At 37.5% G+C, this 17768-nt stretch overlaps 2 protein-coding genes across 3 annotated transcripts; both read left to right on the forward strand.

The window, feature by feature from the left end:
- The first annotated feature begins 2270 nt into the window (after nt 1–2270).
- Nucleotides 2271–10111, forward strand: LOC137946513 (phenylacetaldehyde reductase). Of its 2 annotated transcripts, XR_011111079.1 has the most exons (4): nt 2271–3346; nt 3580–3766; nt 9087–9887; nt 10052–10111. XR_011111079.1 is itself a non-coding variant. In XM_068792843.1 (3 exons), exons 1-3 carry the CDS (start codon nt 2701–2703, stop codon nt 9250–9252), a joined length of 999 nt encoding a protein of 332 aa, XP_068648944.1. In that variant the 5' UTR covers nt 2271–2700; the 3' UTR covers nt 9253–9959. The 2 variants fall into 2 exon arrangements, 1 of the variants encoding a protein (XP_068648944.1); XM_068792843.1 differs by lacking the exon at nt 10052–10111 and having other exon boundaries at nt 9087–9959.
- A 67-nt stretch (nt 10112–10178) lies between these two features.
- Nucleotides 10179–11306, forward strand: LOC137946514 (uncharacterized). Its single transcript, XM_068792845.1, has 4 exons — nt 10179–10253; nt 10341–10599; nt 10711–11016; nt 11099–11306. Exons 1-4 carry the CDS (start codon nt 10222–10224, stop codon nt 11216–11218), a joined length of 717 nt encoding a protein of 238 aa, XP_068648946.1. The 5' UTR covers nt 10179–10221; the 3' UTR covers nt 11219–11306.
- Nucleotides 11307–17768: the final 6462 nt, after the last annotated feature.

The raw sequence follows: 17768 nt of genomic DNA on the forward strand, positions 1-17768 counted from the left end.
TTTACTATTTTTAAAAGCTCTAATAGCTAGAACTATATAAAGAGACTTTAGCTCTCTTTAAGCCACAAAGTAGTTAAATACACGTTTTCTACAAACTCAATCTCCCCAAGAGATTGGTTAAATTTTAGCTCTAGTTGGGCGCTTCTATTTAGATTAAATAGGTTTTAGATAAATTGTTATCAAATGAAAATAAAAGAAATGAAAACTTACACCCAACACTTAGAGATTACCTTCTCCTTGAGAGATCCAAACTTTCATTTTTTTTCAACACAATGTAGAGTGTATAGGAGCTTGACTAGAATGAAATGCAAGGATAGGTGGAGGAAAGAGGAGTGGTAATGCAATTATGTAGCTCTCTTTCATAAAAAAAATGTTTATTGAGAATAATTGCAAAATTTTGAGAATGCAATTATGAAGGCTTAAGGATTTGCCAATAATTGCTCATTAACTTCTCTATGTGTGATTTGATGGGGTAATTATAATTTCCCTGAGCCAAACTATCAGTTTTTTCCCCCTTTGCAAAAATCAGAGCACTGATTGATCGATCACTGTAAAGTGATATATCGATCAATTGATCATAATGACTTTTTTTCAATTAAAATATGACTTATTGATCGTTGGACTGATGGATCAACAAGTTATCATTGGTCTAAAAAATTTAAGTTGATCGATTATTACTAGAGGATGACCGATCAATTAGAATTCCCTCTGGCTGTGCAATGCAAGTATGATCGATCAATGATCTTCTAGTGATGTATCATGCTTTATGTCTCTAAGTGGCAAGATTTTGTCTGATCAATTAATCAGGTGGTATGATCGATCATCCTATGTAAAATCTCTTTGTTTGAATAATATTGATCGATCAATCCAAATGGGATGACTGATCATGCTTTATAACATGAAACGACCATGTTTTGGATGATCAATCAATCAATTATGGTTGATCGATCATGCTTTACAGTCTTGGCTTGCACACTTCTAGGTGATAGATCATTCCGGTGCCAGTTTAACTAATTTGACTTTTAGAGCATGTGAATAATTCAATCTATATGTTTTTAACAAGTTTTAGAGGGTGTGTATGATATTCCTAAACATGTAAGTGTGTAATGCATGTCCTAAAACTTTATGTTCAGCATTGTACTTTAAATAAATGAATTAGAAAAGCTCTTTTACATATTTAACCAAGTTTTGAAATACATTAATTGACACTTAAACTCTAGTCTTTACATTGTCTTCTTCTTCATGGCCGTTTCTCCAAGAGATTTCATTCTTGATCGTTTTGAACCTAGTTTACAAATTGTCAGTTCTATTAAGTTTTGTTATCATTAAAATCAGTAAGAGAGTCAAACCTAAGGTAAAAATGAAGAAACTAGCCCACCAATGTATGTTTGAGGGAAAAAATAAAGAAAAATTAACAGCTATGTCACACACACGTACATGAATATTTCTTTTTCTTCAACAACGAGGATGAAGCACTTCAAAACGTAAACTCCAGTGATTTCTTTCGTTAGTGGACTCTCAACGCCACTTTGTCCCGTTCGTGGCGTTTCTCAGCTTTCATTTATGATCTTGGTTGGTCTTTGACGTCTTTATTAACGGAACAACTGGTCTGTGAGTAATTTGGCTTTGACACTGGAGGTCGATAATTGGCTTTGATAGTTGGTCGAGATGCGCCAAACTGGTGTTTGTCAAGCTAATCATGGGTTCGTCTTCTTGTTCGGGAATTGACCTATAATGGAGGTCGAGATGTGCCGTAGGGTCGTCTTCTCCAACTCACAGTAGAGGCCGTAAATACCTTTAGTTCTTATGGAGCCGGTTGCTGTGCCAGTGTAAGAGCCTTTACGTAAATTTTTTGAAGTTCTTAACAAATTAATATTTTTATTTTGACATAATTTAAAAATATAATATTATCTAAAACAAATTTGATTCCATTAATCCTAACTTAAATATAAATCTTGTCTATATTTCTAATCTCAATATTTATTTTACTGGTACATTAGTCCGATTTTTTCTTTTCTTGAGGTTTTCATCTAATATGATCCGGATAGGTTACCAGATTAAACACGTCCCTTGGGAGGGGTACTTTTGCTCGTTTGTTATATAAAATCAAATATAAATAAATAAAATTTCAAGGAAAACCTGTTTAAGTCCAGTTCAATCTCTGTTTGGTTCCGTTTTTATAGTTTTTTCATCGTTTAAATTCGAAAGATTCATAAACTATGAATTCTTCTTCTTTTATTTCCCTCTATGGTTCTAAGGTTTGATGGGTCTCGGAAACGGAAGATGTTTCCACTTTCCACCTCTCCAAGATCTATTCATTGTCTCTCAGAAAATATTGGTCTTTGCAGATGATTTTGGCAGCCATACGAGTTGAATTCATTCAAATCATTTCGTTGCCATAGCTAAGGATGAAAGGAATTAACAAATCTCTTCCTTATCTGTTATAATTCTGTAACAGATTTCAGCAGGAATGCCCCGTTCTTCTCTCCGCCTTCCTCTCCATTCCGTCGTATAGTATGGATAGAAGGCTCTGAGAAAATTCCCTTTTTTTCGCTAAGTTTATCGAAAACGCTTAGAAGCTGGTGGAGAAACTATTTCAGCATCCTCTGCAAGTCAGCGTTTTCATCCCCAAATCCAGCGCGCTCTTCTTCCCTGTTGTTTTTACGGCGAAAGAAAACGACACATTTAGGCTTGAGAAAAATGACGCAGGTGACCGGAGAGAGGAGAGTGTGTGTGACAGGCGCCAACGGCTTTATTGGTTCCTGGTTGGTTCGAGCTCTTCTAGCAAAAGGGTACACTGTCCACGGAACCCACGCGCCAGGGACACCAACCTCTCACCTTCGATCCCTCCCTGGAGCCGATTCCCGCCTTCTCCTCAGCGAGGCTGACCTTCTTGACTCAAACGCCTTCCGAGCACCCATCAAAGGCTGTTCCGGCGTCTTCCACGTCGCGTCTCCCTGTACTCTTGCCACTCCCCAAAACCCTGACTTGGAGCTTATACAACCCGCCCTCCAGGGTACGCTGAATGTCCTCCAAGCAGCCGCCGCTTCAGCCGCAACCATCCGCCGCGTCGTCATAACTGCCTCAATCTCCTCCCTCATCCCCAACCCTTCATGGGCGGCCCGTAACGAACCCGTTGACGAGTCTTCCTGGACGGATATTGACTATTGCAAGGCTCACCAGGAATGGTATCCGCTATCCAAGACATTGGCTGAGAAGGCAGCCTGGGATTTCGCCGGCAAGCACGGTCTCGACATGGTTACTATACATCCCTCTACCTGTATCGGTCCACTCCTCCAGCCCGGTCTCAACGCCAGCTCCGCTGTGTTGTTGCAACTACTGCAAGGTATGTTTTATGTGATCGTTTACCATGCACCGGAGATTGATTGGTTTTTTGCTCTTCTCTTGTCGCGTATCAGCCGTCTCATCTTTTTACTAATACACAATTTGCTTGCTTTCCGCCCCTATCTCATCTTCTAAATATAAGTGCTACAATCCTATAAGAATGCCTGTAAAAATTTTCCGACCATACTCTGCTAGTCCTATAACCGTATCGACCCATTTCGTCGTTTCGTATAGGGTCACAGGATACACAAGGAGATCACTATTTGGGCTGCGTCCACGTTCAAGATGTTGCTGATGCTCACGTTTTGGCCTTTGAGACGCCTATGGCTTCTGGAAGATATCTCTGCACTAACGGGATTTACCAATTCAAACATTTCGCAGAGAAAGTGGCAGAGTTGTGCCCACAGTTTCCAGTGCACAGGTATCTTAAACGGGTTTCGTGTTTTTATCCTTCTTGTTTAACTTTGGCCAATGTTGAACACAATATGATTAGTTACTTAAGAGTATTGGTCTGATTATTTTGTACAAAATGAAGCTCCTTTGTACTTGCATGATATAAATTACTCCAATAAACACTGACAGTGGAGTGGTAATAAATGTTTGTTCTCCAGGTTTCTGACTAATACTTTTTTGTGAGTATTATCATGCATAAGTCTGCTTTCCTCTATCTTTGAACCATACTGAGTGAATAATAAGTTAGAGACTTTTGCTATCAAATGAAACCCATTGCACCACTTCACTGATTTGAAAGAGAATAAGATCACTTTCCCTTGAGGGCTGGGGTTTGGGAGGAGGGCCTTGCTTTCAGTGTCAAGTCTCACCACCAGTTGGCATGAGAAAAAGGATTTTGCTTTCCATTGATAGTTTGCTTTGGATTCCGCTGGAATCAGAAAGTATGTCCTTTTTCCTCACAATATTATAACACTTCCCTTGTCAGATTACAAGAGGAGTTGTCTACAACAAGATTGTTGTTGGAAAGGGTGTCAGAGTTGCTAAACTTGTCAGAGACGAATTCAGCTGATTTAAGGCTTGAAAACTTTAGATTCAAATATTTTCTCTCAGAAAATGAATTTTATTTGAAAAGAAGACCCAGATGTCAGTGGGAGGCTTTGTTTAGATTTCAAACATAAAATAATTGCTGACATATCCTCCTCAACAATTAGTGGCTTAATCAGGTATTTGGTGTTTTTTAGCATTGAACAGGCCTTTGATAGCTCCTTCATGGACAAAAATAGTCCTCAAAATTTAGCTTGTCTGACCCTGTGTCCCCATATCTCTTAGATTGATCTGGCATTTCTTTCTATGTCCATGTTTCCAGACAGGAATTGAGCTCTTTGAGGCAGTTTGCCTAGAATGAGGATTTTTTTTATTAAATTTTAAATTTTTTTGCAGCGAGAGGAGTTATGCAACCTGCTTTGATTTTTGAATGATGAGAATTTTATTAAGAATAAAGAAAGATATAAAAAATTACAAAGTAATATGTCTTATCATAAGAAACCAAAAAGAAAGTTAGGAAGCTGCTTTGTTTTACCAGATCTTTTGAATTCAACTTCCTTTTGTTTCTTTCCTTTTAGAGGGCAATGTCACTTCAATGCGTTTGATGCCATGAAATATTTCCCTGTACAGTGTGTCTGTGCACGTCTACCTGTATTTTACTATCATGGTTTTCTATGTTTCTCTGCCTGTAACTGCGCCTATGTGTTTTGTGTGATTAGCTTTGTCTGTGTCTGTATATAATATGCCTTTGGGTCTATCTATATAGCTTTTGCATTCAGTCTTTTTGCAGTGCCAAAATTTTAGTGCTCCCTTGCAATAAAGTGTTTCTGTGTATCTCCCTATTTCCCAAAGCCACAAACATTCGCCATTCCTTCACTTCCTTATTGGGAAAGATACATTTTTTTTTTTCATTTCTTTGGCTCCTATCTTGTTATCTAAAAAAATCGGTACTGGTGATTTGTGTATTCTTGTATACAATGAAACCGTTGACATCGTTGACCTATCTTCCTCCTTTACAATATTATCTACTTTAGCAACAACAAATCTATTGATTGCATATAGTCTTACATGGATAAAATCTCTAATAACAGAGTTTGGATTTGTAAGGCGTCCAAATCTATAAGTCAATCTTCTAAAGAAGCAAGAAGAGCAAAAAAAAACTTAGGTGTACCGGAGTACTAGTAGCAAGAGAGGAGGAATATGAAGCTTATAATCGAGATATCTGGAGATATGTTATGCTTGCAGTAATTTGTGGTAATACCCTCTGACACAATAAACATTTTTGGTTCAGCCATGGACAGTAGAATAATTAACTTCCTGCTTGGTTGGCTCATGCCAGCATTCCAAGCTTATTCCAATATCTATCAGAAAAGTGATTTGTTTGTTCACTATGCAAGCAATATCAAGGCCCACTTGGATCTCTACCTCTTCCTTCCCCTGACCATTGGCTTCCTCTATCCTTAGACAATTGCATGCACAGCCAGTTTAGCCTTTGCAAACACATTAGCTAGTGAAATCTTATCTTTACTTGCCAACATTTGTGCATCAATGAATTCAAATTCTGGTTCTAGTGCATGCAAGGAATGGGCTATGGCAACTTGCTCTTCTTGTCATCTCAATTCTTTTGCATCAATAGAAAAAGGATAATAAATACTAATCACTTGAAGTGCACTTTGCATTTCACTAAACTCTGCTGCACTCTTGCCACCCCTTTGTAATGTAAACATATTAGTCTACAACTCATAGACTCTAGATAAGGTCGCAAACATCATTGATAGTATCACAAAATAAGAGTTGGGTACTGTTTTGTGACACCATGCTATTCAACATCCCTGACATATCATTCTCATATTCCCAGTCCTTAAAGGTTTGAGTAGATCCTCTTTAAGGTACTTAAGCTTCTTTTTGCAGCCATGAAAAATATGGACGGATCTAGCCTGCCTTAACTAATTTTTCTTCCTTAGGTTCAGCCATGGCTTTCTCAGAGGAATGATGTCAAACAACTAACATGCATGCTAGAGGGAAAACAGCTTGCACAGTACAGCAATACAATCAATATAAAATGAGAGGAGTGATTTAGATAATCTCTTAACTTTTTGTAGTTGACACTCTTTAGCTTCTGCACTATTTCTTTTCTTCTTTTATCTCTTGGTGTTCTCTTTTCTTTTATGAAATTAGTTGATCTTTGGGGGTTTGGAGAAAGACCAAAGCTGTTTCTCTCTCCTTGGCCCTCCCCCCGAACTAGAATAGTGCATATATTTCTACACTTGTAAATTTCATGTGTCCACTCATTTTCTCCAGTTCAAATAGAACAATACATTCCTATTGTGTACTGAATGTGATGAGAATAACACTAGAAACATGAAGGAAATTAGAAGCTTGTAATATAGCTGGAAATCATGTTTGTTGCTTGACTCATGTAAATTATCCAGTCAGTGGGCTGGCACACGCCTTGGCTAATGAGGGAATTGATCACCAATCTCTCATTATTAATCCGCCCTCTCTAGCTTCTTGTGCTTTTGCCTTCGAGCTTTTTAATGAATTCACTTATCTCAAAAAACAATTATTCCCCATGGATTTATGATTAGAAAAATCCTATGCTTGTTACTTAGAGTTCTCCTGACTTTGGTTAGTCCTTGGGATGGGGGTTGACCAATGATTTATCGAGTGTGATGTCATATTTCTAAAAAACTAAAAAGTCTGGATCAAGGTTCTCCTTCAATTGGGAAAGATATCTTACATGCGATAGGGGAGGGCAAGCAATTCATGGTGGCTAAGGTAAGTGCAGAGACTTCTCCCCAACTGTTGTTGAATGAGAGAGGTGGGCAACCCTTGTTGTGTCTTGCCGCATGGGGAAATTTCCTTGTGTGATTTTGAGTTGTGACCCAACTACTTTGGCAGGGTCAGCCAGTTCATCTATGAAACTTGAAAACCTGGCTGGGTCAGCCAGATTTTAACCCTTGTCCAAGTCTTGTAGATATTTAACCCGAACAAGTCATAGAGTCAGTTCAACTGCCCGGTCTGGTCTGGGTTTTATAAGATTGATGTGGACATTTCACCCAAAGCTGTCCACAATAGGAGCCATAAAGTGAGCCCACAAGTGAGCATACATGTTAAGAAAAGTCTCATATGGATCTAAGATTAGAGAAATCCTGTGTTTATTATTTGGGAAAAACTTGGCTAGTCTTTTCAGATCTACTGGAATTTTATTTTCTCCTTTTAAAACATTGTTATATCTCAATGTACATACTAGATGTCAATTTCTGAATTTTAAAAGTTCTTTATTTTCTGAAAGATTTGATGGAGATTATGGGATTGCTGTAAATATGGTGATTTGAGTGGCAGTTTTTTAACTGCTGATTTTCAAATAATGAAAAAATGGAGTTCAACAAACTTGTGGACCTCATTCCAGCCTCCTTGCCTGCAAACATAACATAATTTTCATATGGTCTAATATAATAGGTAATAAGTTCATATTTATTCTATGCCTTAAATACTGATAAAAGCTTGTTTTATTTAAAAAACCAATAGAAATGTGCAAAATAAAAGAAGTTTAAAATTTCTTCTATTAGGCCTTAAGTAAATGTGCACAACCACCTGAAAGGGAAAAATAAAGAAGCTGCTTCAATGTTCCCATCTGAAAGTAGGACAAGAGTGCTTGGAAGTAAATTCTTGTGCATTTGCTTTCACTTCATGTATTGGAAGAAAATTCAGGTTCTGTTTAACAACCTTCTAAATGGAAGCTATCAATAGTGATGCATATTTTCTTATGTATTTCCCTTTCTAAGAAACAAGTTTTGAAGCGATCGTGTAAATTGTGACATTAATGAAAGAAGAAATGTTGCAAATGCTTGAGTAACTATTTTGTTTCCTATCCATTGGCTAAATTGGCTGTGCATTATGCATCTCAAACTTCAACAACTGACAAACAGAAGAAAAGAAATACATTAATTCTTTGTTTTTCTCATCCTCTTGTCCTTTTCTACAACTGTTCTTACGGCGGGTCCTGCTCACCGAGTGTTGAGATCTTAACATATTTCTGTTTCTGATAGTTTCTTTTTCTACGTTAATAGGGAACAGATTAGGCAAAGCAGCATGTCGTTGTCTCCTATCTTTTGTATTACATGCTTTGGTTATATCTTCTTGTGGCCCCTAAAGTGTTTGTGCTATTTTTTACTCCCTCCAGAGTACTTAGTTCATACTGTTGTTGTCCTTTACATGCAGTTATCCTGTTTCATCTGATTCCAGTCTGTCTTGTGGTGATTATCAGCTCATGGAGATCTTGTCCTGTCTCTATCTTGTTTTTTTCTCTCTGTTTTCCTTAATTTAGTTGGAAAAGATATGGTAGGAGTTGCCTTCTGCATGTGGATGCACATCAGATTCTTGTAGATCTACAGTTAAGTTTGGAGCTAAACCAAACTGAAATATGTTTTAATACGAGTTAGTTTGTGAGGTTTTATGTGGTGGATAACTGATTTCTATGGTAGACATTGAATACAATGTCACCTTGGTGGTGAGTAAGTGGATATGGTCTTCAGTATATCAAGAGAGAGAATGGTTAGCCAACTCCTTTTACAGTTCAATTTTTTATGATACTATGTGAAGAAAAATTAAATTACTGTCTTCAGCACTCTTTACTTGGATAATCGTGTTTATGCGTCTTCCTTCTGTCAATAGTCTTACTTTTTTTTTTAGATTGCTTTTTTTCTTGATTTCATATAGCAAATTTGCTTGGTAAAAACCAGATTTTCAGAAGACACACAACCAGGTCTTGTGGCATGTAGAGATGCAGCGAAGAGGCTCATCAGTCTTGGCCTTGCCTTTAGGCCAATTGAAGAGGCAGTTAGAGATGCAGTGGAGTGCTTTAAAGCAAATGGCTTCCTCGAAGGACAACTTCAAAAGCAGAACTGACAACGATAGATCCATTACTGGATGAATGCAATAATTGTCCAAATAAAGCAACTTTGTTATGCCTAAACAGGCTTGTGGCTAACCTGGCTCAGTTCTTCCTTCCTTCAATATGCTTTAGCATAATCTTGGTTTTTCAGTCGTGTTTGATGGAACTGTTATGAGATAAGATTACATGGAGTACATCTTGTAAATCCTTTACGTTTCAAGCAGAAAGATTATTCTATGGTACTATTAGATTGTAATGCCAGAAAACATGGAATGCTGGAATATATTCCCGGTCTTTTTCTTGAAACTGTTGGTTCATATGATGGGTTGTTTTAGATTTGTTGCATTTAAAGTTTTTTAAAACATCATTCATCCCACCACTAGAAAATGACTGAACATGGAGTGTCCAGGTTCCAATCAGTGGACATGAATGAAGAAGCCAAGATTATATTGTCATGGCCTTTTTCATATTTTACCATCCAAGTGCCAAGTGGATTAGATGGTACAGGTTACAGAGTGGAGTAATGAGCAAGAGCAGAGCCCACCACATTAATAAAGATTTATCCCATTGATTCCGTAGAAAGCTCAGTGCAGCATCATCAGCCACTGGAACAGGACGTGCCACCTCTGGGCGGGCAAGGCAAGCAAAGGTAAAATTAGCTTTTAAAGTGATCATTCTGGCTTTATTTCTTTATTTTTTGCTTTTCTTTTCCTTTCTGTAATGCTCCAACAGTCCATGTGCCCAAGGTTCCCCACTCCTTGCCTTGTGTTCGCTTTACAAGTTTGGAATCTTTCCCTGAATTTTATATGCCAGAGCCAGTGAGGTGAAGAAAGGCACGTGCAGTTCAAATCATGGAGGTTCTTCTGGCATTGCATGTGCATCAATTACCCCGACCCACTTCTTCTTCTGCTGCCTTCTTCCTATCTTAAATCCCCTCTTTATGGCTTCTCTCCCAACCGAAGCAGAATGCATCTCAAATTAACATGACCACTCCAGTGCCCTGCAGTCGCTCCTGGTAATCCTCAAACTCTGCTCTCCCTCTCCAAGGCTCTGTCCTTTATTGATGTCACTCTGAACAAGCTTCATCCACCTTGTCTTGCAGGTCCATTAGCGAGGACTCGCTGAGAAGATACGTGTACCATGCAAGCGAGAGCTGTGTACAGGAACTGTTAGCCGCCTCGGATCCAAACCGGAGCATAGATGATAGTTCTGATAAGTGGAAAGTCCTTGCACTTGAAAATGGTGTCGAAATATCGAAACGCCGGTCAGGTTCATTTCACATTTTTCGCAGTCGCTGGATCCTCAGATCAGTGTCTCCACAGCAGTTCATAACCGTGGCCAATGCCATTGACGCGGCAAAGGTACGTAAAATTACCATTCCAAATGTCTTTTTTCCTGTAATTCTGTCAGATTAAGCAATGCAGAGAAGCTCATTGAAAACGTCTAATGTGTTCTCATGTCTGTTGCACCAGCAATGGGACTCTGACCTGGTGGAAGCCAAGTACATTAAGTCCCTAAACGATGATCTAAGTATCATCCGTCTCAGGTTCGGTGAATCATCGAAGCAGCAGTTCAAGAACAGAGAGTTCATAGTATATGAGCGACGGGAAACGATGGATGACGGCACCCTGGTGGTGGCAGTTGCATCCCTGCCCAAAGAGATAGCTGCAGGATTGCACCCGAAGCAGCATGACTCCATTAGAGGCCTCTTGTTGCAGTCTGGTTGGGTGGTCGAGAAGCTGGATGATGATTCCAGCCGGGTCACGTACGTTGTTCAGGTCATTTAACTCTCTGCCTTCTTAAAAAATTTCAATCCATTAATATCATCAGAATACTGATAAATTTGAACGAAATTTTCAGCTGGATCCTGCCGGATGGCTGCCCAAATGCTTCGTGAATCGTCTCAACACAAAGCTGGTCATGATCATTGATAACCTGAAGAAACTAGCTCAAGCTTGTCCAATGAATGAGACCATTTAACTTTATTTTCTGTTATCTCTCTTCTTCTTTTTTTCCGTTTTTAAATTTCCAGTTACAAAGGGTATATATTACTATAGTTCCTCGTTGATGATCTTCACTATTTTCTTCTCTCCCTGTGATTACCTGAAATCTCTCCCAAGAATAAATAAACCAGGTGGAATGGATAAGTGGATGAAATCAACCTCCAGCAACAACAAATCTTATCTTTGAACCTTTAATGGAAGTTCTCTCTAACTATCAAGAGAATAAACAACTCTTGAAATGAATGAGAGAATATGAGTAAAGTTGGAGCACAAGCACTGTAATAAGGCTACTTTAGCTAGGCTTCTTCACCTTATAATAATAAAAAAAAAGGCATCTGTGTTAGTCAACTGATTGCATTTTCTTCTCGGAATCTAAACATCTTTATCATCATAATCACTACTCATCACTCCAAAAGCTGGTTTTAAGAAATCTTTCTTATCTAGAATAGAATATATTTGTCCAAGTGTGAAGCAAGCATAGATTTGTTTTTTAATTTTTTTTGGAGGACTTGTCCATTATATTTATAATATTGTCACTAGTCTCATTGTAGCTAGGAACAAAAGAGGGCTTTAAGCTCTTGACTAGAATACTAGTTCAAATTATTCCTTTTATGAAAAGGGTACTAATAATTGGCAGCTTCAATGCCTTATCTATTCTAAATATGATCATTTAAATGTTCTAACTCCAAATTTAATCTTATGATTCAAATTTAGTGAACCATTAATGTAACATCATTAGTAGATACTATTAGAAATTTTAAAATTACTTAATTACCTTTTTAAAACTTTTTAAAATAATTTTTATTATATTATTTTTTTTAAAAAAATATTTTCTCCCTCACATGTAAAGAGGGAAGGATAAGCCCTCCCTTCTTTGCCACCAAGCAAGAGTAAGGGAGGGGCCACCCTGTCCCCTTTTTTTGTTCATCGATGAATAAGGAGAGACGGTCAAGTGGTAGTAGTGCCTTTTCCTCCCTTTTATCCAAAAAGGAAGGGGAGCCTCCCCTCCTCTTGTCCTCTTTCTTTAAACAAACAAGAGGGGAAGAGGGATGCTACCCCTCTTTTTGCTATAATAGTTTTTTTTCTTTTCTTTAATATAAAAAAATTAAATAATTCAAAATTTTATTTTTTTAACCTACCCCTAAACTTAATGGAATCAGATGTTGTATTTAAAATGTGGTCATATATGGAATTAAAACATCTAGTCGACCAAACTTGTAAATATGACATCTTATAAGGTGATGTTTAGAAATTATCCAAAAATGTTTGAATTATTTCTATATGAGGGTATTAGGGGGTCCATGATTGTGGTGTGTAAGGGATAACTAATCACCTAAGGAGGTATTAATATGCAGAAATTTGGTTTGAATTTTTTTTTCTAAATTTTGGTTATCAGGAATTACAGTCATTTAAAATTTATGCAATACCTTTTTTTGTTTTATAAAGTTGGTTCTGGTGTAATCTCATGAGGGGTTGTGAAAAAATTTAAGTGCTAATGTAATTAAGAAATGTAACGCAAGATACAAAGCATAGAAGTAACCACAACAATAAGATGTTTTATTATCGATGTTCTTCTAGTGGTAGTCACCACCCAAAATCCCTTGCTCAGGAAAATCCATTAATCTCTCTAGTGTAATAATAAAAAGATTCACGGCTCATTTGAACCCAGCCGATGCAATCCCCAATTGCACATCCAAAATATTTTTTCAAGATATTTTCTTACAAATGCTAGATATTTTCTGCTCTAGCAAGCACTCCCTCAAGTTTCTCAGCTCTAGACAACCCTCAATCTCTATTCATGGTTCTAAATATCCCAATCTACGTTCTAGAAACCTTTACAATGAAATCACAAAAGAAAAAGAAAATTACAACTTACAACTTTGGAGATAGCCAAACCAAAATATTTAGTGTATCCAATACTCCCAAATTGTCAAGCATGAGCTAGCATATGGATTGGAGCTTCAACTAGAATGTGGATGATGAAAAACTAATGAAGAAGTTGGAAGGATTTGAGAAAACTAGCCTAAAACATCTCTTTGAAGTTTTCACTCAAAGAACTTTGTTTTCATAAATCCAAAATTATGAAAAAACTCTTCCACTATCATAATCGATCATTCACTTTCCAATGATTGATTATTGGCCTCCTACAACTCTTGTTTTTGAAACCCTATGGCCAAATGATTGATCGGCCATCGTTCATGGGTTTCACAAAATTCAACAATTTTTTTTATGATTGATCATGCATTATAGCCAATGATCAGTCATGGTTTGTAAACCTACCTTACGATATTCATTCTCCATAATGCTAATTCTAGCTTTGGAAGATGGAAGGCTACTCTTACATTGCCAGAGTTCTTATATTCTTCAATTATTAAGCTCTTCTCTTATAAGTTATTCTTCTCATGAACAACTCTTCAATGTCTTCAAGCATTGGGTATTGACTCTGTAATTTAATTTTTTAACATTTGACTTGAGCTTATGCCATAGTAATTTTACTGGAAGGTTTCCATCTAAATGCACTAATAACACCGTTTGTAGCGCATTTTCAAGTTACCTATTTTGTTATCAACAATATTGGAGACAGACATGATTGTACTCGATCTAACAATTTGTCCTTTTCTGATGATAACAACATCCCTAGCTTGGAATCTATTACAAATAGAAACATATGTTGATAATTTTGGAATTTCATAGTATTACCAATATATCATATCTCTATCCATATTCAAATTTATCAACCACATGAAGTAAAGTCTTAAGGTTCTAGCATTACAACATGAAGACTTAAATTCAACAGGGTATCAAAGCAGGTTTAGTGTGTTTATTTTTTTGAGTCACTACACCCGTTAATTGTTTTATGTTTTTTCACCTCTATACTACTCCCCGCTCTATTCGTGTTGTCTCTGCATATAATGAGATTCAAAGAAACCGCCAGTGTTATGATTTCTGAGTTGGGAAATACAATCTTCTGGGTTGTTGTTTCTAACTCGTTGGTCGCTCTGTTCGGCCGGTTTGCTCATAGCCATTGCTACCATTGCAACTAGCTACAATCTTACAATATTTTTTCGGTGACAGAGACGACGACCTGGTGCTCATTCTTATGGCAACTTGGAGAGACGGAAAAGCTCATTGCTGTCATTTGATTTATCAAGGGGAGTAGTTTTTTTTCTTCTAAAGTTAATATCTCTAAAGCATAGGATAAATCAAAAACTTTTGGGCTAACCAATTGAAGGATTTTAATAATTTGTTTTCTTCTTGAAGTTCTAAAAGCCTAACACAGAGATTTTCATTTCTCAACTTATGAATATTGGAAGAATGGAGTTTAAGTCTTTCACATTTAGAAAGGATCTTTTCATTTTCTTCTCTAAGCTCTTCGAGTGTGGAGGAACTATGTCAACTTTCAAGGATTCTATCTCCTTTTCTAATTTTCCAAGATGCCTACTTAACTTCATAGATTTATCTAGTAGTCTCATTAGTTCTTCCTTGTCCGATTCCTCCTAACTTTCACTCTTAGATGTCCCATCTCTACTCAGATGATTTTTCCATCTAAGCATGAGTGTGAAAGATTTGAAGGAAAAAAACTAATATTTCATTACTCAATAAACTAATCAAGAGTTCTATAGCTTTAGCATTGTCATCTGCTTTGGAAATGTCCAAGTCATCCAATCATATATTGGTTTAGGAATAGTTCTTTCTTTTGATGTTTTTTTATGATTGCTTCCCACAATTCATATCCAACGGATTCAAGAAAAAATTACACCATAAATTTTTACCCAATGGTTCATTCATGCGGCTCACTGAGGCGGCAAGAGGGATACTTTTCGAGTTCGAGAATGCGGTTCAGTGCGAGCCTTCCAAAATCCCTGTACTTCGAGGGTCCTTACACCTGCTCATTAGCCTGTCTGCTCTCTGCTCAATCATGAACTCGGCTATTAAGACGTCTTTTTACGTCGTTGATTTGGTATTATTTGGCTGTCAAGACCATGGTCGCCATCTCCTTCCTTGACATGTGATATTCACAGATGCTTTCACCGAGATAATTGGTCATATTGCTCTGCTTGGTTCAGCCTGATACCTTCATTCGAACTCGAAGATTTTGACAGTAAGAAGATACAGTAGCTCCCGAAATAGTCTAACCAGCTGGCTTGTCTCCTTCACTGGCCTTTCCATACCGAGATACAGATTATGATCTGGCTTATTGCCATTATTCTAAGTTACTGCATAAAAAAATTATCTTTATTTCTGTTTCTGGCGTTGCATCTTCCAGAACATCATTGCTACTATTTTTTTGGAAGTCACAGAGGTGTCTCTGCCGCTCATCCCATAATCTGTCGTTAATCCAGAAAATTGATCTTGCTTCGTTGCCGTTTTCTAAAGGACATAGACCCAAATATTTCTGGTTCTCGCTAGTTCATAGTCTGCGGCCGCAACGATCCCTCTCTTCTCTTGCTGCTGTCCTGCTCTGTTCGGAAGCGGGGAAGATGATGACATCTTGCCGAATTATAGTTTCATCGAGTTATCAGGAAACTTGTTTTTAATCGAGCGCCGATTCAGCCCAATTCAGACCTGCAACCCGAGCGTCACTCATTGCCTCTATTCCGCTTGAGTTAACCCAGCGAACTAAGTCGATTCAGCCCAAATCGGATCCAGGTCAACTTGACTCAACTCCTTGCTTATTACCTTTGGGGGGGGGTTAATACACATGACTCAGGACATGATCTTCATGCGCTTTATGCAGTTCATGTCCTAGTGTCGTTAGGGAGTGCCGAAATTCATGTCATGTATATGAACATACATGACTCAGGAGTTCATGTCCCAAGAGTAAACGGCGGAAAGTATTTTCCACCTGATTTTGAGAATCATCTATATGACTCTCGCGCTGGGCTGTCTCTCGGGGCTCTCTCTACCGCACACCCTCTCTGTCATTTCATTCCCGCAGCCCTCTCTCGTTCTCTGCTCCCTCTCTTGTCTCCACCGTCCCTCTCCGATCTCCCTCTCTACGGCGTCCATCTCGTTACGATCGTCCTTTCGGCGTCTTGCTCTCCATCTCGGACTTGCTCTCCCTCTGAACCTCCTGCTCGATTTTGACATTTGGGCTTCAATTTTTTTAATTTCTACTTCGATTCATCATCGATTTCCCCATTCGGTTTTGATTTCAGCCATCAGCTTCGGTTTAACAGCCATCCTCCCTCTCCTCTCCCTCTTGACCTCCGTCGCAGAGCACGGGAGGTCGAGCATCTGTTGTAGAGCTTCTCGGCCTCCCTCTCTTCTCCCTCTCGGCGTACCGTCGGAGTGCGGCCTCTGTCGGCATTGCCCGTGGCCGTCGCCTTTGCCCTAGCCCGTCCCTGTCGCCATCGTCGTTGCCCGCTGGCTCACCGCTGAGGAAGACGAAGATGGTTTAATTTTTCCTAAGTTAGGAAAAATTAAACTATCTTCATAAAAATCATTAATTTATAATTTTTATTTATAAAATAATTATTTTTATTTTAAAATTACTATATTAAAATAGTGATTTAATAGTCGTAATTAAAATATTGTTAAAATAAATATTTGATAAATTATTTCGGCATAATTATCCGATTGCTATAGTTAATTAAACCAATCGTTTTAAATTTTGTGATAATATATTATTAATTAATAATACATAAAATATACTATGTACAAATATATAGTGTGTTAAAGTTATGATTAGATCAATTTTTTCTCTTAAATTATTCATTTTTAGGTTAAAGTATATCATATGTTATTAATAAATTAATAACTCAACGTATTACTTTCGTTTTTTTATTTATAACGTTATTTATTTATTATTTCTAATTAATCATATACGTATTTCATTGGCTCATGTAATTACCATATTAATGCACAATAAAATATCTAATTCAATTAATAAATATATTAATATATTTAATTATACATTAAATAACTTATTCGTGTAGTAATAATGGTTGTTTTACCTAATTTGGGGTTTAAGGATTATGTTGTAATTAAGTGCACTGTAAAGGTTTAGAGATTCTCTTGTTTTTTATGTTTTTCTCATGTTGGGGTACTAACATTGGAAATTGTTTTCCAGTGCACATGAAGTCATCAACACTAACACCAAGTGCGAAGATGATCTTCATGTACATGACTGACATGATCTTCATGTTGGACATGAACTTGAACTTGAAAAATCTATTTGGGGGACTAACCCCCCCTTTGTTATGCAAGTCTAGGTGCCGAGTTCTATACCTATTTCTTCCACGACTCAGCTATATTGGTCGGATACCTGACTTGGATCCTTATTATTTTGTGACTAATTTTCAAGAATTTTCATTATTTGTTATGTGTTATTTGTGCTCATGCCCATTTCAATTGTTGTTATTGTGTCTCTTTGATAGAGATATTATTATTGAAGGACTTCTCGGTTGCTGACTGTTGTCAGCATTGATTATTTGATGAAGAATAAAGCACGTGCTGGCCCTAGAATTTTATCTTTCGGTGATTACCCTTTACCCTCTTATTTGACAGTTTTACTGCTACCATTT

Source organism: Aristolochia californica, unplaced genomic scaffold (assembly GCF_029961685.1).
Source record: "Aristolochia californica isolate CCGP_79_NKW_82.1479 unplaced genomic scaffold, dmAriCali1.0.hap1 SCAF_12, whole genome shotgun sequence".
Taxonomy (NCBI): Eukaryota; Viridiplantae; Streptophyta; class Magnoliopsida; order Piperales; family Aristolochiaceae; genus Aristolochia; species Aristolochia californica.